Source organism: Pantherophis guttatus, chromosome 16, assembly GCF_059756535.1.
Source record: "Pantherophis guttatus breed Tessera chromosome 16, ASM5975653v1, whole genome shotgun sequence".
In the NCBI taxonomy this organism is placed as follows: Eukaryota; Metazoa; Chordata; class Lepidosauria; order Squamata; family Colubridae; genus Pantherophis; species Pantherophis guttatus.
In genome coordinates, this window is record NC_142078.1 from 3,467,118 (window position 1) to 3,490,116 (window position 22,999).

Sequence of the window (22,999 nt, forward strand, 5' to 3'; positions counted from 1 at the left end):
GCTTTCTCTTCATCAGCTAAATCGGTGTCCACCTTCCTTCAAGCAAAGGAAAAGGCGGAACTAGTGGAGGAAAAAGGGCATGAAGCCTCCACTTCCAGAAACAAAACGGGCAATGTGGGAGCTGCCTGAATCGGCGAAAGGGGAGGCCATTTGATGCAGGTTTGGTGCAGGGGATGCTGGGAATCGTAGTCCGGGAGAGTCTCCCTGGAGGGCTGGGAGCCCGAGGCCTAGTCTGGTAGGCGGGAGGGACGGAGACGGGAGGCTGGGAAGGAGGCCATGTCCGCCTGGAGAATGCCCGGGAAGCCCATGGGAGGTGAGGGCTTGGGCCTGGGCCACCCCTGCAGGGAAGGGGACGCAGCCATGACCCTCTTCTTTTTCTCCCCTGCAGGAAGACGGAGGATGGTGCCAGATGCAGGAAAAAGGCGCCGGCCAAGAGGAGGAGTAGGAGAGCGGGCCCCACGGAGTAAACCTGCCCGGTCCCGGCGCGGCTTCCCCAGGAGACGGCGGGGAAAGGCCGGGGGCTCTGGGGCTGCAGGAGCGATGAGCCGAGAGGGAGCCTGGGAAAGGCGGCTGCCTGGAGCGCGATGCGTGGAGGACGAAACGGGCGGAGACCCCGAGATTGGCCTGGAGGGTGGAGGCTCTTTCGGAAGACCCCGAAAGCCCCGAAGGATCCAGGAGGGAGCAAAGGAACATCAGTGCCCGGAATGTGGAAAAACCTTCAAAAGAAAAGATCATCTTCAAAGTCACCTAATTATCCACACAGGAGAGAAACCTCATAAGTGCCTGGAGTGTGGAAAGAGATTCAATCTGAGGGGAAACCTTTATACACATCAAAGGATCCACTCGGGAGAAAAACCACATAAATGCCTTGAGTGTGGAAAGAGATTCAGTCAGAGGGGAAACCTTTATACACATCAAAGGATCCACTCGGGAGAGAAGCCATACAAATGCCTGGAGTGTGGAAAGAGATTCAGTCAGAGGGGAGAGCTTTATAGACATCAAAGGATCCACTCAGTCCCAGAACTGAGTTTGACTGCTGTTGGTCATTCTTATGGCAACCAGCAGAGCAGGCTGTCCTGGGAGGGGCGGGAGGCCTTGTATGAGTCTGGATGTCCATCTGTCAGTGATTCAGGAATGTTGGATTCTCAACTGGGCAGCTGTGGACGAGATCCCTGCCTGATCCCTGTCCAAGGGCTGCTGTTGAGGGCTGCTCTGACACAGGATCCAGCCCTCCCTCCGCCCGGCCTAAAGCCAGTGCTGCAGTGCTGCCTGTCCCAAGAGGAGATCAACCCTGCTGGTAATTCAATCAAGTTCAAAATTCGAGGAGAAAATTTCGCTCTCTCTTTCTGTCCGTAAACTTGGCACCATCTAACAACATGGTGTCAGGAAAAGGTGCCTCACCTAAGCAGAAATAATGGGGGGAGCTCACCCGGGATGATGGAAGAAAACACAAAACAGAAGGGCAACCCAAAGGGAATGCGATGGGAAGTTCACCCAGAGCTACGTTAATGAGTGGCGCTTCCCTGAACAGAATGCAGCCTACATCCAAAGAGCTTTGCCTTTTGTGCAAAAAGGTTAGAAAAGGGCAGCTTGAGTGTTGGTTTGTTCGCCTCCTACAGACATTTGCCTGGCATTGGTGCACATAGAAAAGGTGGAGCAGGTGAAGTTTCATAGGGAACCTGCCATCTCTTAGGGAACTCTGAGGGCTTTATGACCTCATCCATGCAGGCTAAACTGCCAGTTACTGTCAGTTGTCAGAGTGAAGATGCCTTCAAGAGGTTCGTCAGTCTTCAGAAGAGCTCCTGGACTCTGGGAAATCTTCCCTCTATTTGCAGCCAATTTATCAAGAATTGGATTGCAAGGACGAAAATGCCCATTTGGCCCCTTCTTAGGAAAGGGAAGCAGAGAGAAAATGAGAACACCCAGCCATTTTCCCTGTTACTTTTAATTGTTGGCTGATGGATTTAAATCATGTCTTCATCTCCAAACTCAGGCACCAAGTTTGGTGTGGAGCTGAAAAGAATTTGATGACCTGATTTGAGAGACTTCAAGAGAAGCAAAGGGGTTTCTTTGTCCACCTGAAAATACAGATCCTCAAATAATCCAAGCCAAGCAAAAACATTTATTAAGGGAGGGGGGTTCATGTTTTTAAGAGGGCACAGAAACAAATGGTACATACATTCAGTGTCAGGAAACAAATGATGAAACAATATGAAGCAACAGCATCACACAGTCCGTTTAACTTGCTGTGAATTCACTTTCTTCCTTAGACTTTGCCTCGGTCTCCTCCTCCTCTGCCCTAGGCCTTTTCTCAAGGGTTGGTCTTGCAGGAGGAGGGGGGGAGATAGGGGGAGGAGGCTTCTTGTGTAGGACATCTGTGAGCTGATGTTCAAAGTTATCCAGAGGAACCAACGTCCCGAGTTCAGGATACTAATCCCTACAGAGAGCAAAGGAGAGAAAACAATTCTTTATATCTAAAATTATTATTTCTATTCCTGGATCATTGTGGTTGGGAGAGCTTTTGCTCTGTGATGGGGAACTGTGAGAGGTAAAGTAGGGAATCGACCAGAGAGGCTTATAGAGAAGGAACGTCTCTTCTCTTCCCAAATTCAAGGCTGCCCAGAGACGGAGCGTAGGCCAAGCCCTTCATGAGCCTCAGAAAAGAACTCAGTCAACAATAATGTGATAAAAGGATTTCTGGGAAATTCTGCTCAGGGAAGGAATTCTCACTTTGCAAGTTGCTCAAAATAAGCACAATTTCTGGATTATGAATTCTGCCAAGCTTATAAGTCACTTGTCAGTGATTTCTGTTCTCTGAAACAAACTCTGGATTATTAAGCTATCGGCATTAGTAAGGAAGCCAAGTTGTTTATATGAAACAAAATAAAAACCCCGTTTTCTAGAATTTTTTTTGTTAATCCATCGAACTCTGGTTCCCAACATGAAACACACCACTTTCCTTCTTGTATCCTAGAAGTGTAAGAGCCACCTATTAAGCAGACTCTTAAGACTATTTTCAGGTGCTGGTTTCAGGCTAAACTTCAGCTGCCTTGACTCGCAACTAATTTTACTTCTGAACTATTCCCACAAACTAAGTCCACCTTCAGCAGCTGAAGCATCAAACCCTAAAGAACCGAATGCTTAATTTTTCCATCTACGCCGGAGAAGATGGAATCAAGTTATTAGCAATCATGAAGTGGTGGTTACACCCCAATCATTTCACTATCACAACTCCAGGATGAGAAGCCACCTTGGAAATAGTTTTACAGATCGTGTCCTGCATAGCTGAAAGAGAAGTCAGGATCCTCTCGGGTGGTGCTCTGGGATATCCAAGGGCAGGAAATTTGAGACACGTACCCAGTTATTTAGGTAGGACTCCTTTTATTAAACTTGGAGAGCAGCCCAACTGCTAATGACGCTGGGTGGCTTACAAAAGGGAAAAATAAAAGAGGAAAAATACATGGGGAAAACTCTTATTATATTAAAAATGAAGCCCCCCTGTGGCTCAAGGAACAGCCTAAACCCCCTCCCACCAGCCTAGGAGCATGTATGGAAGGAGGGTCAAGAGCCTTATTTTCAAGGGAAGAATGAACCCAGGAGAGAAATTTCCAGGCGCATGGAAAGAACTGTGGGCAAAATGGAAATTGGTAAGTTTCCCCACAAGGTTCCAGTAGCAACCCCTGAATCTCAAGATCCAAGTGTTTCTTCTTCTAAGAACATAGTAGATAACAGAAAAGCAGAAAAGCAACCTGAGATCCATTACTTAAGGACACGTACTCGTCACCTTCTCTAATATTTTCCCTCTTTTCTGCAGTGTATAAATATACCTATTGGTCTGCAGTGGAGTCTCCCACTATTCTTTTGCAGGACAGCCACTGCGGTACATACCGTTCAATAAACACAGCAGTGAGCCTGGATTATTTTCTTTGGGTTGTGCCTTTTGATTCACACTGGGTAAAACGGTGCACAATAGGACAATTCTTGGGACCAATATACCTCTATAGAATGCGTCCAAAATAGAGGATCCATATATTCCTTTGGGATCGAAATTTGGAAAGTTTTAGTGCTGCAGTGCTCCTGTGCAGCTGCAGTGAAAGTTGGATTGTTTCAAACACTTACAGAAAGCTAATCGCCAGCTACTGGGAAACACTATGGGGAGGTATATAAGCCTAAATCCAATTGCTATTTTAGTGACACCGTATCCATCGCATGATTATATGAAATCTACCAGTGGGACAGCTTGCCTTCCAAAAATTGTAGGTGCTTTATCACTGGAGGCTTTTAAGAATAGACTGGACAGCCACTTCTTTCAAATTGCAGTGTCTCCTGTTTAAGCAGGGGGTTGGACTAGAAGACCTCCAAGGTCCCTTCCAGCTCTGATTCTCTATCCTGACGATAGTGAAAAAAAGGAGCAGCAGTGACACGATAGCACTGTTCCAATTCCTGAGGGGCTGCCACAAGGAAGAGGGGAGGGGTCAGCCTATTTTCCAAAGCACCAGAAGGGAAGACAAGAAATAATGGATGGAAAATAACCAGGGAGACAAGTAGCCTGGAATTCAGGAGAAATTTCCTGACAGTGAGAAAAATTAAGCAGTGGAACTGCTTGCCTAGAGAAGTTGTTGTGCTCAATCACTAAAGTCTTTTCAAAAGAAATTGGGCAACCATTTGTCTGAAACAGTAGAGGATTTCCTGCCTGAGCAGAGGGGTGTGAATCAAAATCAAATTCGTATTTCTTCTCTCCTGTGTGGATGCTGATATGCCTTTGAAGATGTCCATTTCTTGTGAAGAATGTTTCACATTCCGGGCACTGATATTCCTTTGCTTCCTCCTGGATCCTTCGGAGCTTTCGGGGACTTCCGAAGAAGCCTCCACCCTCCAGGCCCGTCTCGGGGTCTCCGCCCATTTCCTCTTTCCCGCATCGCCCTCCAGGCAGCCGCCTTTCCCAGGCTCCCCCTGGGCTCATCCCTCCTGCAGCCCCGGAGCCCCCCGGCCTTTCCCCACCGTCTCCAGGCAGGGCTGCTCTGCGGGGCCCGCTCTCCTCCTCCTCTCGGGCGACGCTTCCTTCCTTCCTCCGCTGGGCTCCTCCATCCTCCTGCAAGAGAGAAAGAGAGATGGGTCACGGCTCCATCCCTTCCCCACACGGGAATAGAATAGAATAAAAGTTGGAAGGGACCTTGGAGGTCTCCTTGATTAGTTTCCACCCATTGCTTCTTGTCCTGCCCCCCTCAGGTGCTTTGGAGAATAGCTTGGCCTGCGCACTGCCCAGGGTTGTTATGGTTCCACGTGGAGGTGGGCCGCTTAAATTTGGGGGTCCGTTCTGCTTCCCCCCACTCCCCGCAACCAGGCAACCAGAGGTTGCGGGGCCCTTCTGCGGCTGCAACCTTCCCCCACAACATTGGAGGATTCCCCATAGGCAAGATTCGGAGGGCGGCATGTTAGGAAATGGTTTTACCTAACTTGTTGGGCTGGCAATATGTAAACCATCGATATAGCTTTAAGACTGCTGTATTGCTGTATTGCATCCTACTGTGTCCTGATTGGTTAGCTCTGTAGCCAATGTCCTTAAGAGGGAGCCAGAAACCTAGTTGGTTTCTCTTTACACCCTTTGCTGAACTCTTTGCTGATCTTTACTGCTTCTTCCTGTGTTTGCTACTGTTTGCAACTGTTAATGTGTATGACTACAATGACTGGTAAGAAGATTTTGATATTGGGCTATTCCTAGCATAGTATTGTTTTACTATCTACTACTTTATATGTATATGACCTGGACTGTTTATTGGATTGTGCCTTATTACTATTTTCCTAAAAGTAAACACAACTCATAGTATCTGTGTGTTGGCTGTGTTTTATTCGTAACTACTCTCAATCGCTTTCATGTGCACCTCCTTGCTACTCAAGGGTTGCTCTGCAAATTCCTGAACAGGGAATCCTTTGGAGGGACTGCCCCAAGGAGTCCTCCAACCAATCGCCGCCGTCCCCAGAGCGACCAATTGGTGTCCTATATTTTCAGTCACCGAGAGTGCGCCTGCGTGGTGCTGACTCCCTTTCTGTTCTTGCCCAGAGGTGAGACTGGGGGGGTCTCCCTTTGATCTTTGGGGTCACGTCTTCTCCTCCGACCCCTCCCCCGCATTCAGGCAGGCCGAGGTTGGGGGCCCCTCCTGGGTCTCTGACTTTCCCCCCATCCAGGGTCCCTCCCTGGGCAATGTGGGGGGAGGTCTTGGGGGGGCACAATTTGACATCATTTTAAGGTTCTTCTTGTTTTGCACGAAAGACCTCAGGTGATCTGATGCTGGAGGTCTTTTTAGAAGTTTCTAGGAAATTCCCTTCTCAGCTAACAGAATAAGAACAACCGAGCTGGAAGGGACCTTGGAGGTCTTCTAGTCCAACCCCCTGCTCATGCAGGAGGCCTTATTCCAAAGGTGCTTTTTCAAGAAGCAACTGGGCTTCATTTTTCCTTGAAGACGTTTCACTTCTCATCCAAGAAGCTTCTTCAGTTCTTCAGAACCAAAGAAGCTTCTGGGATGAGAAGCGAAACACCTTCAAAGGAAAAAAACAGAAAGTCCAGTTGCCTCCTGAACAAAGCACCTGTGGGACAATCCTGACCTGGATGACGGAGAATCTCTACAGACTTTGAGCGATGCAATTGGGCTGAACCCCCTTTGGATGGTGTGCGGGTGTGAATGGATTTCCAGAGGAAAAAATTGCAGACTGCAAGAACCATTCGCACCACTCAGGTGACCCTGAGGAGACAGATAAACCTCCAGGGGATTCAACCACCCTCTCAAAGTTTGGGGATTGAGTGGAAATATGAGTTGGAAACAGTTGTGGACAGTTGGACAGCTTTTCTCCCAGAATGGGCTTGTTTTGCCGGATTGTTTCAGGAAAATTTTTGACCTCTGTGGGTTCCAATTTGGGGGCTATTTTGGATTATTTTTAAAGCACTGTAGTGATAGTCCTTGACCTACAACTATTTGCTTAGTGACTTAGTGAAGTGCTTAGTGCTTCACTAGCAGCACTGAAAAAAGTGGCCTTGACCAGTTTTCACACTTACGACTGTTCCAGCATCCCCGTGGTCATGTGGTCAAAATCCAGGCGTTTAGCCACTGGCATGTATTTATGACGGCTGCGCTGTCCCAGGGTCACATCATCAGCATTTGTAACCTTCCCAGCTGGTGTCCCACAAAGTCATTGGAGGATTCACATAACAACTTCACAACTCACTTCACAATTGTAGGATATGACCTGCCAATTATGGCAAAAAATGGGGTGCAGCAACTGTCAAGAACAGAAATTTTTGTCTCAATTCTGATTGGAGATCTAGTTAGCACTTCCTGTACAGTTTGGGGGCAATATATCCATCCGTCATGAATGATAACTGCAAAATACATCCCAGAGACAGTAAGAAGATTAAGTCAGCCAGGCCCTCCCCCCCAGCTGCCTTGCCAGCCCCTCCACAGACCCTGTCATATAAATAGATGCCTCATACAATAAGAATTTAACATATACACTCCCTCCTCCCACTTTCTCCTCAAACCACTCCTTACCTCTGTTCCCGCCCCTTCAGTATAAAAGGGGCATCCCACTCTGATCCTGCACTCTTCCAGAAGCAACCTGTGAATAGAAAATTCTCCTTGACTCCCTCCATTGTTTGGCTGATTACCAGCATAGTCTCCTCCAACTCTCCTCCTATTTGTTTGGCTGTTTCCAGCATTTTGAATTAATTTCCAACATATTTCCACCGAGTCTCAAACTCTTATCTAGTTGGTATCCATCCCACATATTTTAACTGTAATATAATTATCTGTTTTATATCATTTTTCCATCCTGCTCTTTCAATTTAAATCTCAGTATATTTCATAATAGTCATCATTTCCAACTTGTATTACCTTAATTCAAGACTAATCACTAGCATCTGTGTATTTTGTATTTTGTTCAATCAATCCTTATGCATCAGTTTAACATTTGTTTGCAAATTAAAATTAAAACATATTACATCAAACAGTACATTTTCTTAAAATTTTCCTGCCTCAAAATATATTCTTCTTTATTATTTTTATCCTCTTGATATCATCCACTATTTTAGTAGCCACCTCTTATTTTCTATTTTTATTATTTCACAACCCTTCCTGTTTTTATCCCAAAATCATATATACCTAGGCTTTTAAACTTTATCATATATACATAGGCTTTTAAACTTTACATTTCAGTTAGTCACATTTAAATTTTTCCACTTTAATTCTTCCTTTTCTTCCTTTTCCTTTCTGTCCAAAGTGCTCTATTTCAAGGTTCATCAGTTCAAAGTAAAGAATTTCTGTATGTCCCTTTAAAACTTTTAAAATGTCTGATCCAAGTGTAGTGCATCAGCTTCCTGTCTTTTTAACTACGCCACACCTAGTTTTGTCAGTCTCCATTGTTAAAATCCAAAATGTTCTTTCTTTCTTCTTTCTTCTTCCTTAAAATCATCTGGGACAGAGTAGGAATCTCCAAAATCCTTATATCCAATATTAATTTCAAGTAATCCAGGGTAAAAAGCCAATTAACATGTTTCTTTTCCACCCAGAAAGGGAAATCTCTTTAATCCACTTCTCTGTTTAATCACTGCAGACTCCATGGCTATTTTGTAGCCATCCATCTCTATCTTTATTAGCTTCATTTTCTTTTAGAGGCATTAATTCTCAGGAATATCCATTTCTCCTCTCCACTCCAGTTAAAGGCATAGTCAAATTTCAGAAATTTATTAATACCAAATCATCCAGTTTAAGTTTACTGCAACAAAATTCAATTTGGGTCTTTTACCCATTTTTTTTTCCTTTTCAATCTTTAAGCCCCGCAGTCCAATAGCCGCTTTTAATTTTGGGGTCTTATTTTCCAATAATTCCAAATAGGTACGTTATTGCCTGGCTTGATGTCACCCACCCGGCTTCTTGATTTTTGCTCTTTCTTCATCTTCTTCCTCCAGCACAATTCTTGTTCCCGGTTGCCGCAGTTTCAGGGCAGCCACCATGGCTGCTGTCCCGCTGCCGCCAGCGTGAAGGAGAAGCCTCCGGCCCCGAGGAACCCGCCCATTCCTCTCAGCCGCCCAAGGCATTCCTTCTTTTTTTTTTTTTTATTGCAAAAGTTTTACAATTACATTTTCACCCCTTTTTTTCACCCCCCCACCTCCCTCCCCAAACTTCCCGTCCTCCCTAGCCCTCCCTAACCCTCCCCCCCAGACTTCCCTATTATATACTCATAACTAATAATACTGATATATATACCTGAACCCATCCCTCCCCCTATATAATTTTCCCTCTTTATGTCTTTACATTAAAATATTTCTAATACATTGTTTTCAAATAAAAGCTATTTGGTACTTTCTAGTTTGGTATTTGTTCTGAACATATTCTATCCACCTTTTCCATTCCCATTCATAAGTCTCTTGTGAACAATCTTTTAAATATGCTGAAATCTTCGCCATCTCTGCAAAACTGGCCATCTTCGAAGTCCATTCCTCGATAGTAGGCAAAGCTTCATTCTTCCAATATTTACCTATCAACAATCTTGCTGCTGTTATCATATACAATATTAATTTTATTTCGCCCCGTGTAAAACCCTTAACTATACCCAATAAAAACAATTGTGGAGAAAATTGAATTTTTTTCTTCAAAACGTTCTGCATGACCCACCATATTTTTATCCAAAAAGCCTTAACTTTCCTACAGGTCCACCAAACATGATAATACGTAGCATCCAAACATTCACATCTCCAACATTTTGGCTGAACATTAGGGTACATACATGACAACTTTTTAGGATCTAGATGCCATCTATAAAACATTTTATAAAAATTTTCCCTCAAATTCTGCGACTGTGTAAATTTAACATTCTGAACCCAAATTTTTTCCCATGTTTCCAACATCACTGGTTCTTCAAAATTTTGTGCCCACTTAATCATACAATCTTTAACTAATTCCGTTTCTGAATCCCTTTCTAGCAAAACATTGTAAAGCCTTTTAATATGCATTGGACCTTTCTCTCTTATATGTCTAACCAATTCTTCCTCATGCAACATAATACCAGTTTTTTGGTCCTCTTTCCATCTCAATTGTAATTGATTATATTGTAACCAGGTTAAATTAATCCCTTCGTCCAACAGTGTCTGCAATGTCTTCAACTGCCATCTGCCCGCATCTGTAAAAAGAACCTCTTTGTATAAAAACCCCCCGAGTGACATTATATTTGTATTCCACAAGGTATGACCAAGATCCAGCCATAGCGGTATTTTATAATCCCATTTGAGTCGGTGCTTCTTCCAAACTCTCATCAAAGAGTCTCTAAGTATATGACTTTTAAATACTTTATCAACTTTATCATCATAAAATAGGTAAGCATGCCATCCAAATTCAAGATCAAAACTTTCTGCATTCAATATTCCAGCCTTTTTACTTCCAAACCAATCACTTGTTAAAGTTAAAGCTGCTGCATCATAATATAACTGTAGGTTTGGAAGTTTAAGGCCTCCTCTTTCTGGAACATCTTGCATAATTTTCAATTTCACTCTCGGCTTTTTCTCGTTCCAGACAAACTTATTAAGTCCAGTTTGCCAAACTTTCAGTTGTTTATCACTTTTAAGCACCGGAATCATTTGAAACAAAAACAGAAATCTTGGCAAAATGTTCATCTTAACTGCTGCTATTCTTCCAAGTAAAGACAGTTGCAGCTTTTTCCAAGTCTCCATGTCTTTCTGAACCTCTCGCCACAACACCTCATAATTATTTTGAAACAATTTCATGTTTGATTCTGCAACCTGAACTCCAAGATATTTTACCTTAGGTACAATTTCAAAACCTGCCCTCCTTTCAAACTCATGTTTACGATCTTGTGTCATATTTTTGACTATCATTTTAGTCTTTTTTGAGTTCACTCTAAAACCTGAAACTCTACCATAGTCTTGTATAATGTCGTTCATCAAGATTATTGATTCCATTGGTTGTGATAGGGTAACCACCAGATCATCTGCAAATGCCTTTATTCTATAATCCTCTTGCCTTATCATTATGCCTTTCAAAGTTTTTGAGTCCCGTATTATATTTAGCAAGACTTCCAGTGTTAAAATAAATAAAAGTGGGGACAACGGACATCCCTGTCTTGTTCCTTTTTCAATTTTAAACTCTGTCGTCAAACTTCCATTAATAATAATCTGTGCTTTTTGCTCTTGATAAATTGCTGAGATCGCCTGTATAAATTGGTCCCCAAAGCCCATCTTTTTTAAAGTCTTTAGTAGAAAATTCCAATCCACTCTATCAAAGGCCTTCTCCGCATCCAAAAAAACCAGCACTGCAGAAATCTGTTTATTCTTATCAAGATATTCCAATAAGTCTATTACTTGCCTTACATTGTCCTTCATATATCTGCCCTCAATAAATCCCGCTTGGTCCACATGAATCACCTTTTGGATTACTGGCATCAACCTGTTGGCTAATACCTTCGCATAAATTTTATAGTCTGTGTTCAAAAGAGATATTGGTCTGTAGTTCTCTGGTTTTTTAGGACCAACTTGTTCTTTTGGTATCAAAGATATATAAGCAGTTGTCCAGGATGGGGGTATTTTACCCCCTTGTTGAATATTGCAAAATAAATCTCTAAGTTGTCCCACCATTTCAGCTTGTAAAGTTTTGTAATACACTGCAGTCAAACCATCCGTGCCAGGAGCTTTGGCTGTTTTTAGCTGTTTAATTGCTGCTGTTATCTCCTCCTCTGTTATAGGATAATTCATTCTTTCCTTTTGTTGATCAGTAATTTTTGTAACTCTCTTATCCTTTAAATATTTTTCTATAAGTCCATTCTGCACCTCTTCTTTGGCATATAGTTTAGTATAATAATCCACAAAAGCTTCTTTAATTAGTTTTTGTTGAAAGATTTCTTTCCCTCCAATATCAATACTATCAATAGTCCGTATACTTTGTTTTTTTCTCAATGTGTAAGCCAACCATCTGCCCGGTTTGTTAGCGTTGCAAAATGTATTATGCTTCGCATATTGTAAACTTGTTGCAACTTGTTCCGCCATAAGCATTTGAAATTGGTCTTTCAAAAGTTTTATAGCACTTCGTATTCTTTCATCTGTTGGATTTTTAATAAGTAACTGTTCTTTATTCTTTATTTCCATTTCCAACTCAGATCTTTTCTTTTGTCGGAGCAGTCTATGTTTAGAGTTCATGTAGATGAGTACCCCTCTCATATAAGCTTTACTTGCATCCCAAACAATTTCAATTGGGGTACCTTTATTCAAATTTATTTCAAAAAATTCTTTCAAGTGCTTTTTAAGTTCTATTGTATTTTTTTCATATCTAAACAAGTTCTCATTTAATCTCCAAGAACGTCTCTCAACCTTATCCATCTCAATTTCTATCCATACAGGGCTGTGGTCAGTCAGAGTTCTTGGAAAAATCTTTGTTCTTTTTGTCTTAACAAGTAGATCATTTGACAACAGGATAAAATCAATCCTAGAAAAAGATCTATGTCTATCCGAAAAAAAAGTATAGTCCAATTCATTTGGATTATGTATTCTCCAAACATCTTTTAATTCCATATCTTCTTTCATATCAAAAAAAGTCTGTGGTAATCTAATTCTAGACTTTGCCAGGCTCTTTTTATCTAGTTTAGAATCAATTACTCCATTCCAGTCTCCCATAATTAAAATAAATCTATAGTCCCATTGCAATATTTTAGTATGTAACATCTTGTAAAAATAATCCTGTTGTTGGTTGGGAGCATAAATTCCAATCAAAAGAATTTGTCCATTTGCTGTGAGCAATTCAATTGCTACAAACCTACCATCTTGATCTGCTTCTATAACTTTCGCTGTTAATTTTTTATTTACATAAATAACCACACCATTCTTTTTCTGCGAAGTTGAAGATATATAATGTGCTCCTAGTTTTGAATTTATCAAATATTTTTGATCTTGAGTTGTGATATGCGTTTCTTGTAAACATATTATATCATTATTAAATTGTTTCAAATATGTAAATAATTTCTTCCTTTTCTGTGCTGAATTCAACCCATTGACATTCCAAGATAGACACTTAAAGGTCATCAGCCTCTTTCTGGAGCACAGAGCAAAATGTTTGAAGTTCATCCGAGAGCTTCGATCTCGCTCCTCCCATAGCTCCACTCTCTTGTACGATACTCTTAACTGCCTTCTTGTCTTGTCTTTCCTGTTGCTGTTGTTGCTTTTGTTTAAGTAGCTTGGATTGGGCTCTAGTTATACGTTGATCTTTAACTTCTGTCAACTGAATCAAATCCAAAATTGGAGAAGAATCCAACAAGGGCTCACTCAGAAAACCTCCTTCTGCACCTTGCACTACTTCTAATTCCTGCTTGGACTGTTCTTGCAATTGCCTCTCTTCACTCTCTTTAATCTCCAAAACTGTGGATGTACGTGGAGATGGCGTTCTTTCCTTAAGAATAGTAGTGTAGAAGTGTTGTGCCTTCTCCAAGGTATTCAACCGATACCCTTCTCCCTTGTATCTAAAAATTAACCCAGCTGGTGCGTCCCACCGGAAGGGTATCTGTAAATTTCTCAGTTCCTTAACAAGAAAACCAAATTCTTTTCTGGCTTTCAGCATTTTAGGAGGTAATTCTTTAAAGATTTGAAGTCGTGAACCCCCCACTTCTACAGAAGTGTAAAAAGATTTTTGCAGGATATCATTTCTAATTCCTCTTTCTGTAAAGTATATGACCACATCTCTAGGCAGTTGTCTTTGTCTGGCCACCCAAGAGTTCACTCTATAGGTTTTGTCTATTTTGTGAAATACCACATCAGGATTAACTTGTAGAATCTTGGCCAAGGCTTCAGAACAAACTTGTCTCAAATCCTGTCTCTCCTCCTCTCGAATTCCCCGAAGCCGTATGGCGAATTCCATCGCCCGGAATTGTATCATAACAATCTCATCATCAATTCTCTGCATTTTATTATCAACTTCATCAATTTTATAATCATTGTCTTTCATCTTGACATTAACTTCTGATTTGAATTCTTCAACTTTATAATCAACTTTCCCAATAAATTCTGCCAGGCCAGACACCACTTCTGCTATTTTTTTGGTCACCTTATTTTGATTCTGTTTCACCATGTCTTTGACTTCATTAATTTCCTGCATAAGTTCCTGATGTGATTTTTGAAATTTATCATCTATCTCCTGTTGACATTTTTGAAATTTGTCATCCAGAGTTTTAGAAATAAATTCTTTTAAATCTCCCACATCAAATTCTTTTTTCTGAGTTTGTAGCTGTTGATCAGGGGGAAGTTGCGTTTGCTGTTTGTGTGTGGGGGATCCCCCCCCTAATGCCTTCCCTTCCTGCTTCTTTGAAGCCATCCTGGCTCGTGATCTAGTTTTTCTAAAGAGGGAAGTTCCTTTTCCTTTCCCTCCTGCACAAAGACTTCTAAAAAAGTCCCCCAGATTTGGTCAAACAAGGGTTAAAATAAAGCAGAGTCCAATATTGAAAAGGGAAAAAAATTTCCCAGTTATTTCTCTTATAACAAGCAAGACAGCTTAGTAGCAACTTGGAAACTTTGTAGCAAAACAAAATAACTTCACCAATCCACACTCGCTGGCTCGTTAACTCTGAAGCTAGGCGCCATGTTTTTTCAAAGCACTTTCACTCATTCGCATTGTCTCAAATTGAAAAGTCAACAAAGTGCTAATACTTGCGTTTCCAAATTTCAGGATTCAGGTAGTTTCGCTGTTTATTAAAGCTGGTTCTTTCGCTTTAAGTTTCCTGCAGCCGGCTTGTTCTGCAAGAGCAGAATTGTCCCACGCCGCCCGGAGTCTCAGCAGGTTGGGAGGGAGCCGCGCCTGTTTCCTCCCCAGAAACGATTCCCTGGGGGGTTACAGGGGCTCGACCTGTGCCCTGCTATCTCTCCTCCAACAATCCTCAGGATTTTGAAGTTTTCGAGCCGCTTCTCGATCGCGAAGCGGCTCTACAGGCGGCGGGGCTGGCGGAGCTTCAAAGAGCGCCGCCGTCGCCGAAGACAAGGAAACCGGAAGTCCCAAGGCATTCCTTCTTGTCCCCCTGTCCCTACAAGACAGGGGAGGTCCGCAGACCTATCGGCGGCAGCTTAGCAGAGGGGATGGCAGGGCTCAGCGGAGCTCGCCATTTCCCTGTCTATGTCCCCGAGGCGCCAACCGGAAGTCCAATGTGAAATTTGAGGTAAAATTGGTTTTTTCTTAAGTTTTGAATTTCTTTTTTATCTTCTTCTTTTTTCTTTCTTTCTTTTTTTTCTTTTTTTTCTTTATAAAAGATGTAATGGAAATTTTGAATTGAGCTTGTGAAAGGAATGTAAGCGTGGTAACCATCTATGACTGGGTCAAGATTTTTGCTCTTGAAAGTTATTTATTTATTTATTTATTTATTTATTTATTATATTTCTATACCGCCTTTCTCCCGTAGGACTCAAGGCGGTGTACAGTCAAGAAAAATATAGACACACAAACATCATAAAATTGCTAATTAAAATTATTACTTAGTTTGGTCAATTAAATAAAACCCAGAATTAGATAACATTTAAAAAATCATTCACATGTTCATATGTTTAGCCCCGCCTGTTGGAACATCAGGGTCTTGAGGGCACGGCGGAAAGCACGGAGATCAGGGATATTCCGTATCTCCGGGGGCAGTTCATTCCAAAGGGTTGGAGCCCCCACAGAGAAGGCCCTCCCCCTGGGAGTCGCCAGTCAACATAATTTGACTGACAGTACCCTGAGTAGTCCCTCCCTGTGAGAACGAACTGGTCGGTGGGAGGCTATTGGTGGCAAAAGACGGTCTCGTGGGTACCCAGGTCCTAAGCCATGGAGCGCTTTAAAGGTGATAACTAACACCTTGAATCGCACCCGGAAGACCACCGGGAGCCAGTGCAGCTTGCGTAGGAGAGGTGTTACATGGGCGTAACGAGCTGCGCCCATAATCACCCGCGCGGCTACATTCTGGACCAGTTGGTCCATCAAATGATCTTCTAAAGATAACCATGAATCCAGGAGGACACCCAAGTTGCGGGCCCTCTCTGTGAGGAGCAAGATCTCATCCCCTATTGTCAGTGATGGTACCAGCTGACTATACCGGGACGCCAGAAGCCACAGCCACTCGGTCTTGGAGGGGTTGAGTCTGAGCTTGTTTCTCCCCATCCAGATCCGCACGGCCTCCAGGCAACGGGACATCACAGCAAGGGCATCATTGGGGTGGTCTGGGGTGGAGATGTATAGTTGTGTGTCATCAGCATACTGATGAACACTCACCCCAAAACCACGGATGATCTCGCCCAGCGGTTTTACATAAATGTTGAACAGAAGGGGTGAGAGGACTGAGCCTTGCGGCACCCCACAAATAAGGTGCCTCGAGGTCGACCTCTGCCCCCCTGCCAACACAAACTGCAAACGGTCAGAGAGGAAGGAGGAGAACCACCGAAGCATGGTGCCCCCTATTCCTAACCCCTCCAGCCGGTGCAGTAAGATACCATGGTCGATGGTATCAAAAGCCGCTGAGAGATCTAATAGGACCAGGATAGAGGAGCAACCTCTGTCCCGAGCCCTCCAGAGATCATCCACCAACGCGACCAATGCCGTTTCCGTGCTGTATCGTGACCTGAAGCCCGACTGGAATGGATCCAGATAGACAACTTCATCCAGGTATCGGGGTAGTTGTCGCGCCACCGCACTCTCAACAACCTTTGCAACAAAGCAAAGATTGGAGACTGGACGATAATTTGATAATATAGCTGGGTCCAGGGAAGGCTTCTTGAGGAGGGGCTTCACAACCGCCTCTTTCAAGGTGGCGGGAAAGACACCCTCACTCAGAGAAGCATTTATAATCCCCTGGAGCCAGCCTCGTGTAACCTCCTGGGAGGCCAGTACCAACCAGGAGGGACACGGGTCCAATAAACATGTGGCAGCGTTAAGCTTGCCCAGAATCCTGTCCACGTCCTCAGGAGCCACAGAGTCAAACTCTTCCCAGATAACGCTCTCAAGACCTGCCCCCGTCTCCTCCCCTGGATCTACCCAATCGGAGTCCAGGCCTTCCCGAATCTGAGCGACTTTATCATGCAGGAATTGTACAAAATCCTCAGCTCGACCCTTTAAGGGATCTTCCCATACCCCCACCTGAAGTAGGGAGCGGGTCACCCTAAACAGCGCAGCTGGGCGGTTCTCTGCAGATGCAATATGTTTTAAATTTATGTTTAAATTTGAAAAAATAAATAAAAAATATTTACAAAAAAAAAAAAAAGAAATTATACAAAGTATGTTTCGGCTTTTTTATAGTGAAAGCGTGGCAACCACGACCAGAATCTCAAAGGATTTCTTTTCTGCCAGAATTAGGCCAGGAACATCCATAAGTGAACACCTTTTAATGTTAAACGCCAAAAGAACCGAGTTACACCTTAGGGGAGAAATCATATCTGACCAAACCATGAAGAATGTAATAATCAACTCCCTAGACCCATCTTGGAACAATTTCATCACACACTTAGATACTCTCAGCTTAGGTCACCTATCCATAGAAAGCCTTTCAAACAAACTTATAGCTGAGGACAATTTAAGAAAGAGTCGCAATAACACACTTAGGGAACACAAGCCAACGAAGAAAGTATTCTTCCAAGATAGACACCAAGACACAAATCTGCTACATCTGCGGATCTAGGGGACACTATAAGAGAGATTGCCCTAGAAACTCTAGTGAGAGATACAGACAATCATCAAGAGAAAAATACAAGCGTAGAGACTCCCCCAACCCCAGGCACACGAGAGAAAGCAGAGACAACTCCAGGGACAGTAGATCTGGATCACTATATGGGGTAGAGGAACCCACAAAATTAACCAATCAGGATAGAGAAGACAACCTATGGCTCATAGATTCTGGGGCCAATAATCACACTACTTGTAACAGACAGTTTCTATCATCATTCACAGAAGAACAATTCCTAATAAAGGTAGCGAATCAAAATGAAGTAAGAGTGATAGGGAAAGGAAACATACTATTGCCGGGAATAGGAAAAATAGAGGGGGTGTTACTAGTCCCGGAAATACCACACAACATTCTTAGTGCACTCAAACTTAGCAAAGACTCAAACGTAAAAATAACATTCACAAAAGGAGAGGTATTCCTAAGTAAGGATAAAGAGAATATAAATAGAATCACAATCAAGAAAGGATTACCCTACTTATACACAGGCAAACACTATCCGATTAAGGTAAATGCAAGCATAGAGACAGACAACACCATTGAAAATAACAATAATGAAGCTATCAAATCAGATAGCACAGAAACAGGGAATGATGATAGAGATACGTCTAAGGGAAAACCACTAATAGGCAAACCACTACACGATGAATGTGCACACATGCTTCATTGGAAACTAGGACATGCCAGCTTCCCTGTAGTTCAGAAAATGAGTAACTTTGCTGAAGATGTTAAAATAAAAGATTGTGAAAACTATCTTGAATGCTCGGTATGCAAATGCTCAAAGTTAAAAACTAAGCCTAGACCAAAGAAAGCATCACGAACCACCACTCACATATTCAATCTAGCGCACATGGATTTGGTAGGACCCCTGAAACCGTCTATAAAATATAAAAAAAGATTTTTTCTCACCATCGTAGATGACTATAGTCGCTACGGCTTCGTATATACATTAAGACACAAAAGCGAAGCCTTTCAAAAATTCAAGGAATTCTACAAGCGAGTAGAAACTCAACATAACATACAATTGAAACAAATAATGACTGATAGGGGATCAGAATTTTTGTCAGGGGAATTCATCCGCTGGCTTAGATCTAAGGGCGTGCTATACTTCACTTCTTGTCCGTTCTCAGCCTTTCAAAATGGCGTTGTAGAACGACGAAATTCCACCCTGCAAACCATGATAAGATGCGCCCTGGAAGATGCAGGATTAGGTAAACACTTCTGGTCTGAGGCTTTAGTATACTCCAATTACACACTCAATAGAACCTGGTCCAGTGTTATAGATAAAACACTTTATGAGCTAATGTATAACAAGAAGCCAAAAATAGCACATCTACATGTCTTCGGAGTCACTGCGGACGTCCACATTCCGAAACAGTTAAGACACAAGGGGGATAAAATATCTAGAAGACTAAGGTTCATGGGCTATGAACCAGGTACCAAAGGGTACAGATATCCAGAACAGCCGTGTTCCATGAACAAGCGAATCGGTCTAAGATACACCTTAATGAGATACACCCTAGACAAGCGTTAAGATACAACACACAAGATCATGAAAGGTAGGACATTCAAAACATCACAAAAGAAAGGGAACCTAAGGATACACAGCTAAGAAACACTACTAAAGAATGGAAAGGTGAACGCCCAAAAATCAGAGTAGATTCACTCACACAAAGGGAAACAAAATATTTACATGACAATAACTCTACACCAAATAGACCAGTCAGGGCCAATAGAAATCAATTACCCAAAAGATTTGAAAATTACATAATGCATGTACATTCCAACACAATTCCACCAAATTCATACGGAGAAGTAATGAAACTTCCCCTTGAAGAAAGATTAAAATGGGAGTTAGCTATGTCAAAGGAAATGGAAAGCCTTAAAGAATTAAATGTATTCACCCCTGCCATAGTACCAAAAGATAAAACCACAATAGGGACTAGATGGATTTTCAAAATCAAAAATCTAGAGGGAGGTAAAACTTTATACAAAGCACGATTGGTAGCGCAAGGATTCGCTCAAAGGTATCCAGAAGATTATACTGATACATATTCACCAACAGTAAGAGCAGAAAGCATTAAGACTGCATTAGTAATGGCTTCAGTACTAAACCTAGAAGTATACCAATATGACATCCAAACAGCATACTTACATGCAAATCTAGACAAAGAAATTTACATAAGGGCACCACCTAGTAAGGATAGGAACGAAGGTGACACATGGCTACTTAATAAAAGCTTATACGGTTTAAAACAGTTGGGAAAACACTGGTATGAATGTCTAGTTAAAGTACTCGAATCAATAGGTTTTACAACGACTTCAGCAGACAACTGTTTGTTCACCAAAAGAGAGGGAGATTCACCAGAATACGTACTGATATACGTGGATGACATTTTATACATTGGAAAACATAAAGAAAAACGAGATGCCTTTGCCAGCAAATTAGAAAATCATTGAAATCATTAGGGAAAATAAATAAATACTTAGGGGTACAAATCACCCGAACACCAAAAGAATTCTGTCTTTCACAAAAAGAAAAAATTATAGAACTGTTACACAAGTGCAATATGTCCGATGCCAAACAATGTGATATTCCCATGCAACCAGACTTTTTGAAAAATATGCATAACCTGTCACCCGAATTCAAGGACAATACACTCTACAGATGTACCATTGGATCTCTCCTATATATAGCAAATTGGACTAGACCTGACATAGCTTTGCCTTTGAATTTATTGTCAAGACACGTGGGTAAACCAACTGTATATCACTGGGAAGCTGTAAAAAAGGTACTAAGATATCTAAAATGCAGCTCTGACACTTGCTTATACTTAGGACCAAACAAACTTAACGAAGTCATGCTCACATGTTATGCAGATGCCGATTGGGCTGGAGATGTAAAAAGCAGGAAGAGTACGTCGGGGTATATATTCTTTATTCTTTCTTTCTTTCTTTCTTTCTTTCTTTCTTTCTTTCTTTCTTTCTTTCTTTCTTTCTTATTTAAATTTGTATACTGCCCTTCTCCCGAAGGACTCAGGGCGGTGCACAGCCAAAATTAAAATACATACAATACAAAATTTAAAATAATTTAAAAGCAGAATTAAATCAAATTGGCTTCCCAAAATATTAAAACCCATTACCCTTAAAATAACCCATTTAAAATTATACCAGTCCTGTACACTGGTATACAGGAAAACAAAACTTAGTTGCAACTTCAACAACAGAAGCAGAATATATATGTCTTTCAAAGGCTGCCAATAATCTCATTTGGTTTGAGGACCTGCTCACCAGTATTTGGTCAAGACCATCGCAACCCATAATCATACATGAGGATAATAAAGCCGCAATTGAAATCTCCAAGGCAGAAGCCATAGGACAAAGGTCTAGACACATAGACATAAAGCATAAGCATGTGAGACAATTATCAAAACCAGGATTCATTAAGGTGGTACATTGTGACACAAAAGAACAAATAGCAGACATTTTAACGAAACCTTTACCAAATAAGCAACATGCTTATTTAGTGCCTAAGTTATGCATTCACATGTAAATCTATGGACAAGAGATAAATGTAACCCTCACATATTCGGCATCTAAAGGGGGATTTGTCATATAAATAGATGCCTCATACAATAAGAATTTAACATATACACTCCCTCCTCCCACTTTCTCCTCAAACCACTCCTTACCTCTGGTCCCGCCCCTTCAGTATAAAAGGGGCATCCCACTCTGATCCTGCACTCTTCCAGAAGTAACCTGTGAATAGAAAAGGACATGTCAATTAATAAAGACCTTTGCTTTAATTGAATAACGAATCTGTGTTTCTTATTGAGTCTGATCCTCAAAACTAGTCACAGACACCCCCCCACACACATGGATTCATCTTCTCCTTTCTCATCCCTCCTCCTTCTCATCTCTCCACCTACACATCAACACCCAAAGTATGAAGAAGAAACAGAGGGAACCTGACGTCCCAGAACACGAGAGCAAAGATGAGATTGCTGCCGTTACTGGTGGGATGAAACTCAGGAGGATTTAAATTTTTCAAAACACCTAATAAAAAGAGGTGGAGGTGGAGTTGCACTTAAACAGCTGCACCTTTGTAGAAATGCAAAAAGTAAAAAATGAAGAAAACCTCCTTGAATGCATTTGGGTTAATATGAAAGGAAAACGGAATGAGGTTGCCAGAGGTGTATACGACGGACTGCCCAATCGGAGGAACTAGATCAGGGGCGTCAAACTGAAGGGTGCTTGGATCTGGCCCATGGGGAACAGATCGGACTGGCCCACAATGCCTCTGCCAGCGAAAACAGAGCTCGGGAGGGAAGCGTGTAGCCCTACCGGCCCCATTTTCAGCTGCAACGGCCGCCTGCACTCCTCCGCCCCCAGCTCCATTTTCACGGGCAGAGGATTAGGAAAAGAAACTAAAAGCAAAAGAAATGTTTCCCCTTTTGCATTTGAGCATCCAAGAAGGGACAGGAAAGAGGAAAGGCAAAGAAGGAAAGACGAGAAGGGAGGAAGGAAGGAAAAAGAAGGAAAGAGGGAAGGAAAAAGAAGAAAAGGGAAGGGAGGGCAGGAGGAAGGAAGGAAGATTATGAGGGAGGGAGGTTCTAAGGGAAATCCTGTTGTAGCACTTGGCCACCACAGGTGCCCACAAGAAGAGTGAAGATGAGCTGGCCACGGCTACCCAGGGATCCCCCCCAGGTCAAACATAACCCTAATGCAGCCCTGAATGAAATAAGAAATCATTTAGCTGATGAACAGAAAGCAGAGGAATGGGGGACTTTCCCTATCCTGGCAACTGGGGAACACCCAGTCTCTGCACCTAGTGGGAGATCAAAGAGGTCCCCAAAGAGTCTTATTCATTTAAAATGTTCTTATAACTGCCCATCTTTCAGTCAACTCTGTGCAGCTCCCAAAAGGGTGTTTTCAAAAGTATCCAACACATTAAAACATAAAAGAAAAACCATCAAAGAAAAACCTGGGGCCAATCCATGCCACCTTCTCCTTGTCTGATCTCCCAGCACCTGGGGAAAAGCCAGGTGTTTTAAGGCTAAAAGGGTGGGGGCTTTTTAAGAATATGGCTCATATCTCACAAAGCTTCCTTGGCCCTAGAGAGTCCCTTGTAGGGGTTTCTGCTGGAAGACAAGGGGACCATTCAGGGAATCCAACTGACAGCTTCAGATGCTTGGGGATGGTCTTAATAGGTCCCCACATTTGGGAAATCCACATAGATTATATCAAACAATGGCAGGGAGAAGCTCCTTTGCACCCCCAACAA

The 22,999-nt window shown here is 42.4% G+C and overlaps 2 protein-coding genes across 14 annotated transcripts in view; one reads left to right on the plus strand and one right to left on the minus strand.

Annotated features, from left to right (window-relative positions):
• Positions 1 to 2,905, plus strand: part of LOC132710122 (uncharacterized) — an 84,931-nt gene extending 82,026 nt beyond the window's left edge. Inside the window, exons 2-3 of one of the 3 annotated variants that reach the window (XM_087879820.1) lie at positions 1 to 159; positions 389 to 2,905. In XM_087879820.1, the coding sequence (XP_087735946.1) occupies positions 400 to 1,356 (957 nt within the window). In that variant the 5' untranslated portion in view covers positions 1 to 159; positions 389 to 399 and the 3' untranslated portion in view covers positions 1,357 to 2,905. The other 2 variants (XM_087879817.1, XM_087879819.1) reach the window with 2 other exon arrangements.
• The window catches only part of LOC148111766 (uncharacterized), a 21,478-nt gene continuing 581 nt past the window's right edge, over positions 2,103 to 22,999 (minus strand). For 2 of the 11 annotated variants that reach the window (XR_015730181.1, XM_087879847.1), the window contains exons 2-5: positions 21,408 to 21,474; positions 7,545 to 7,611; positions 5,002 to 5,092; positions 2,103 to 2,437 (exon numbers count right to left, since the gene is read on the minus strand). Coding sequence is in view for 3 of the 11 variants with exons in the window: in XM_087879847.1 (XP_087735973.1) it covers positions 2,226 to 2,437; positions 5,002 to 5,092; positions 7,545 to 7,611; positions 21,408 to 21,474 (437 nt within the window). In the remaining 8 variants the exon portion in view is untranslated. The other 9 variants (XM_087879845.1, XM_087879844.1, XR_015730180.1 and 6 more) reach the window with 8 other exon arrangements.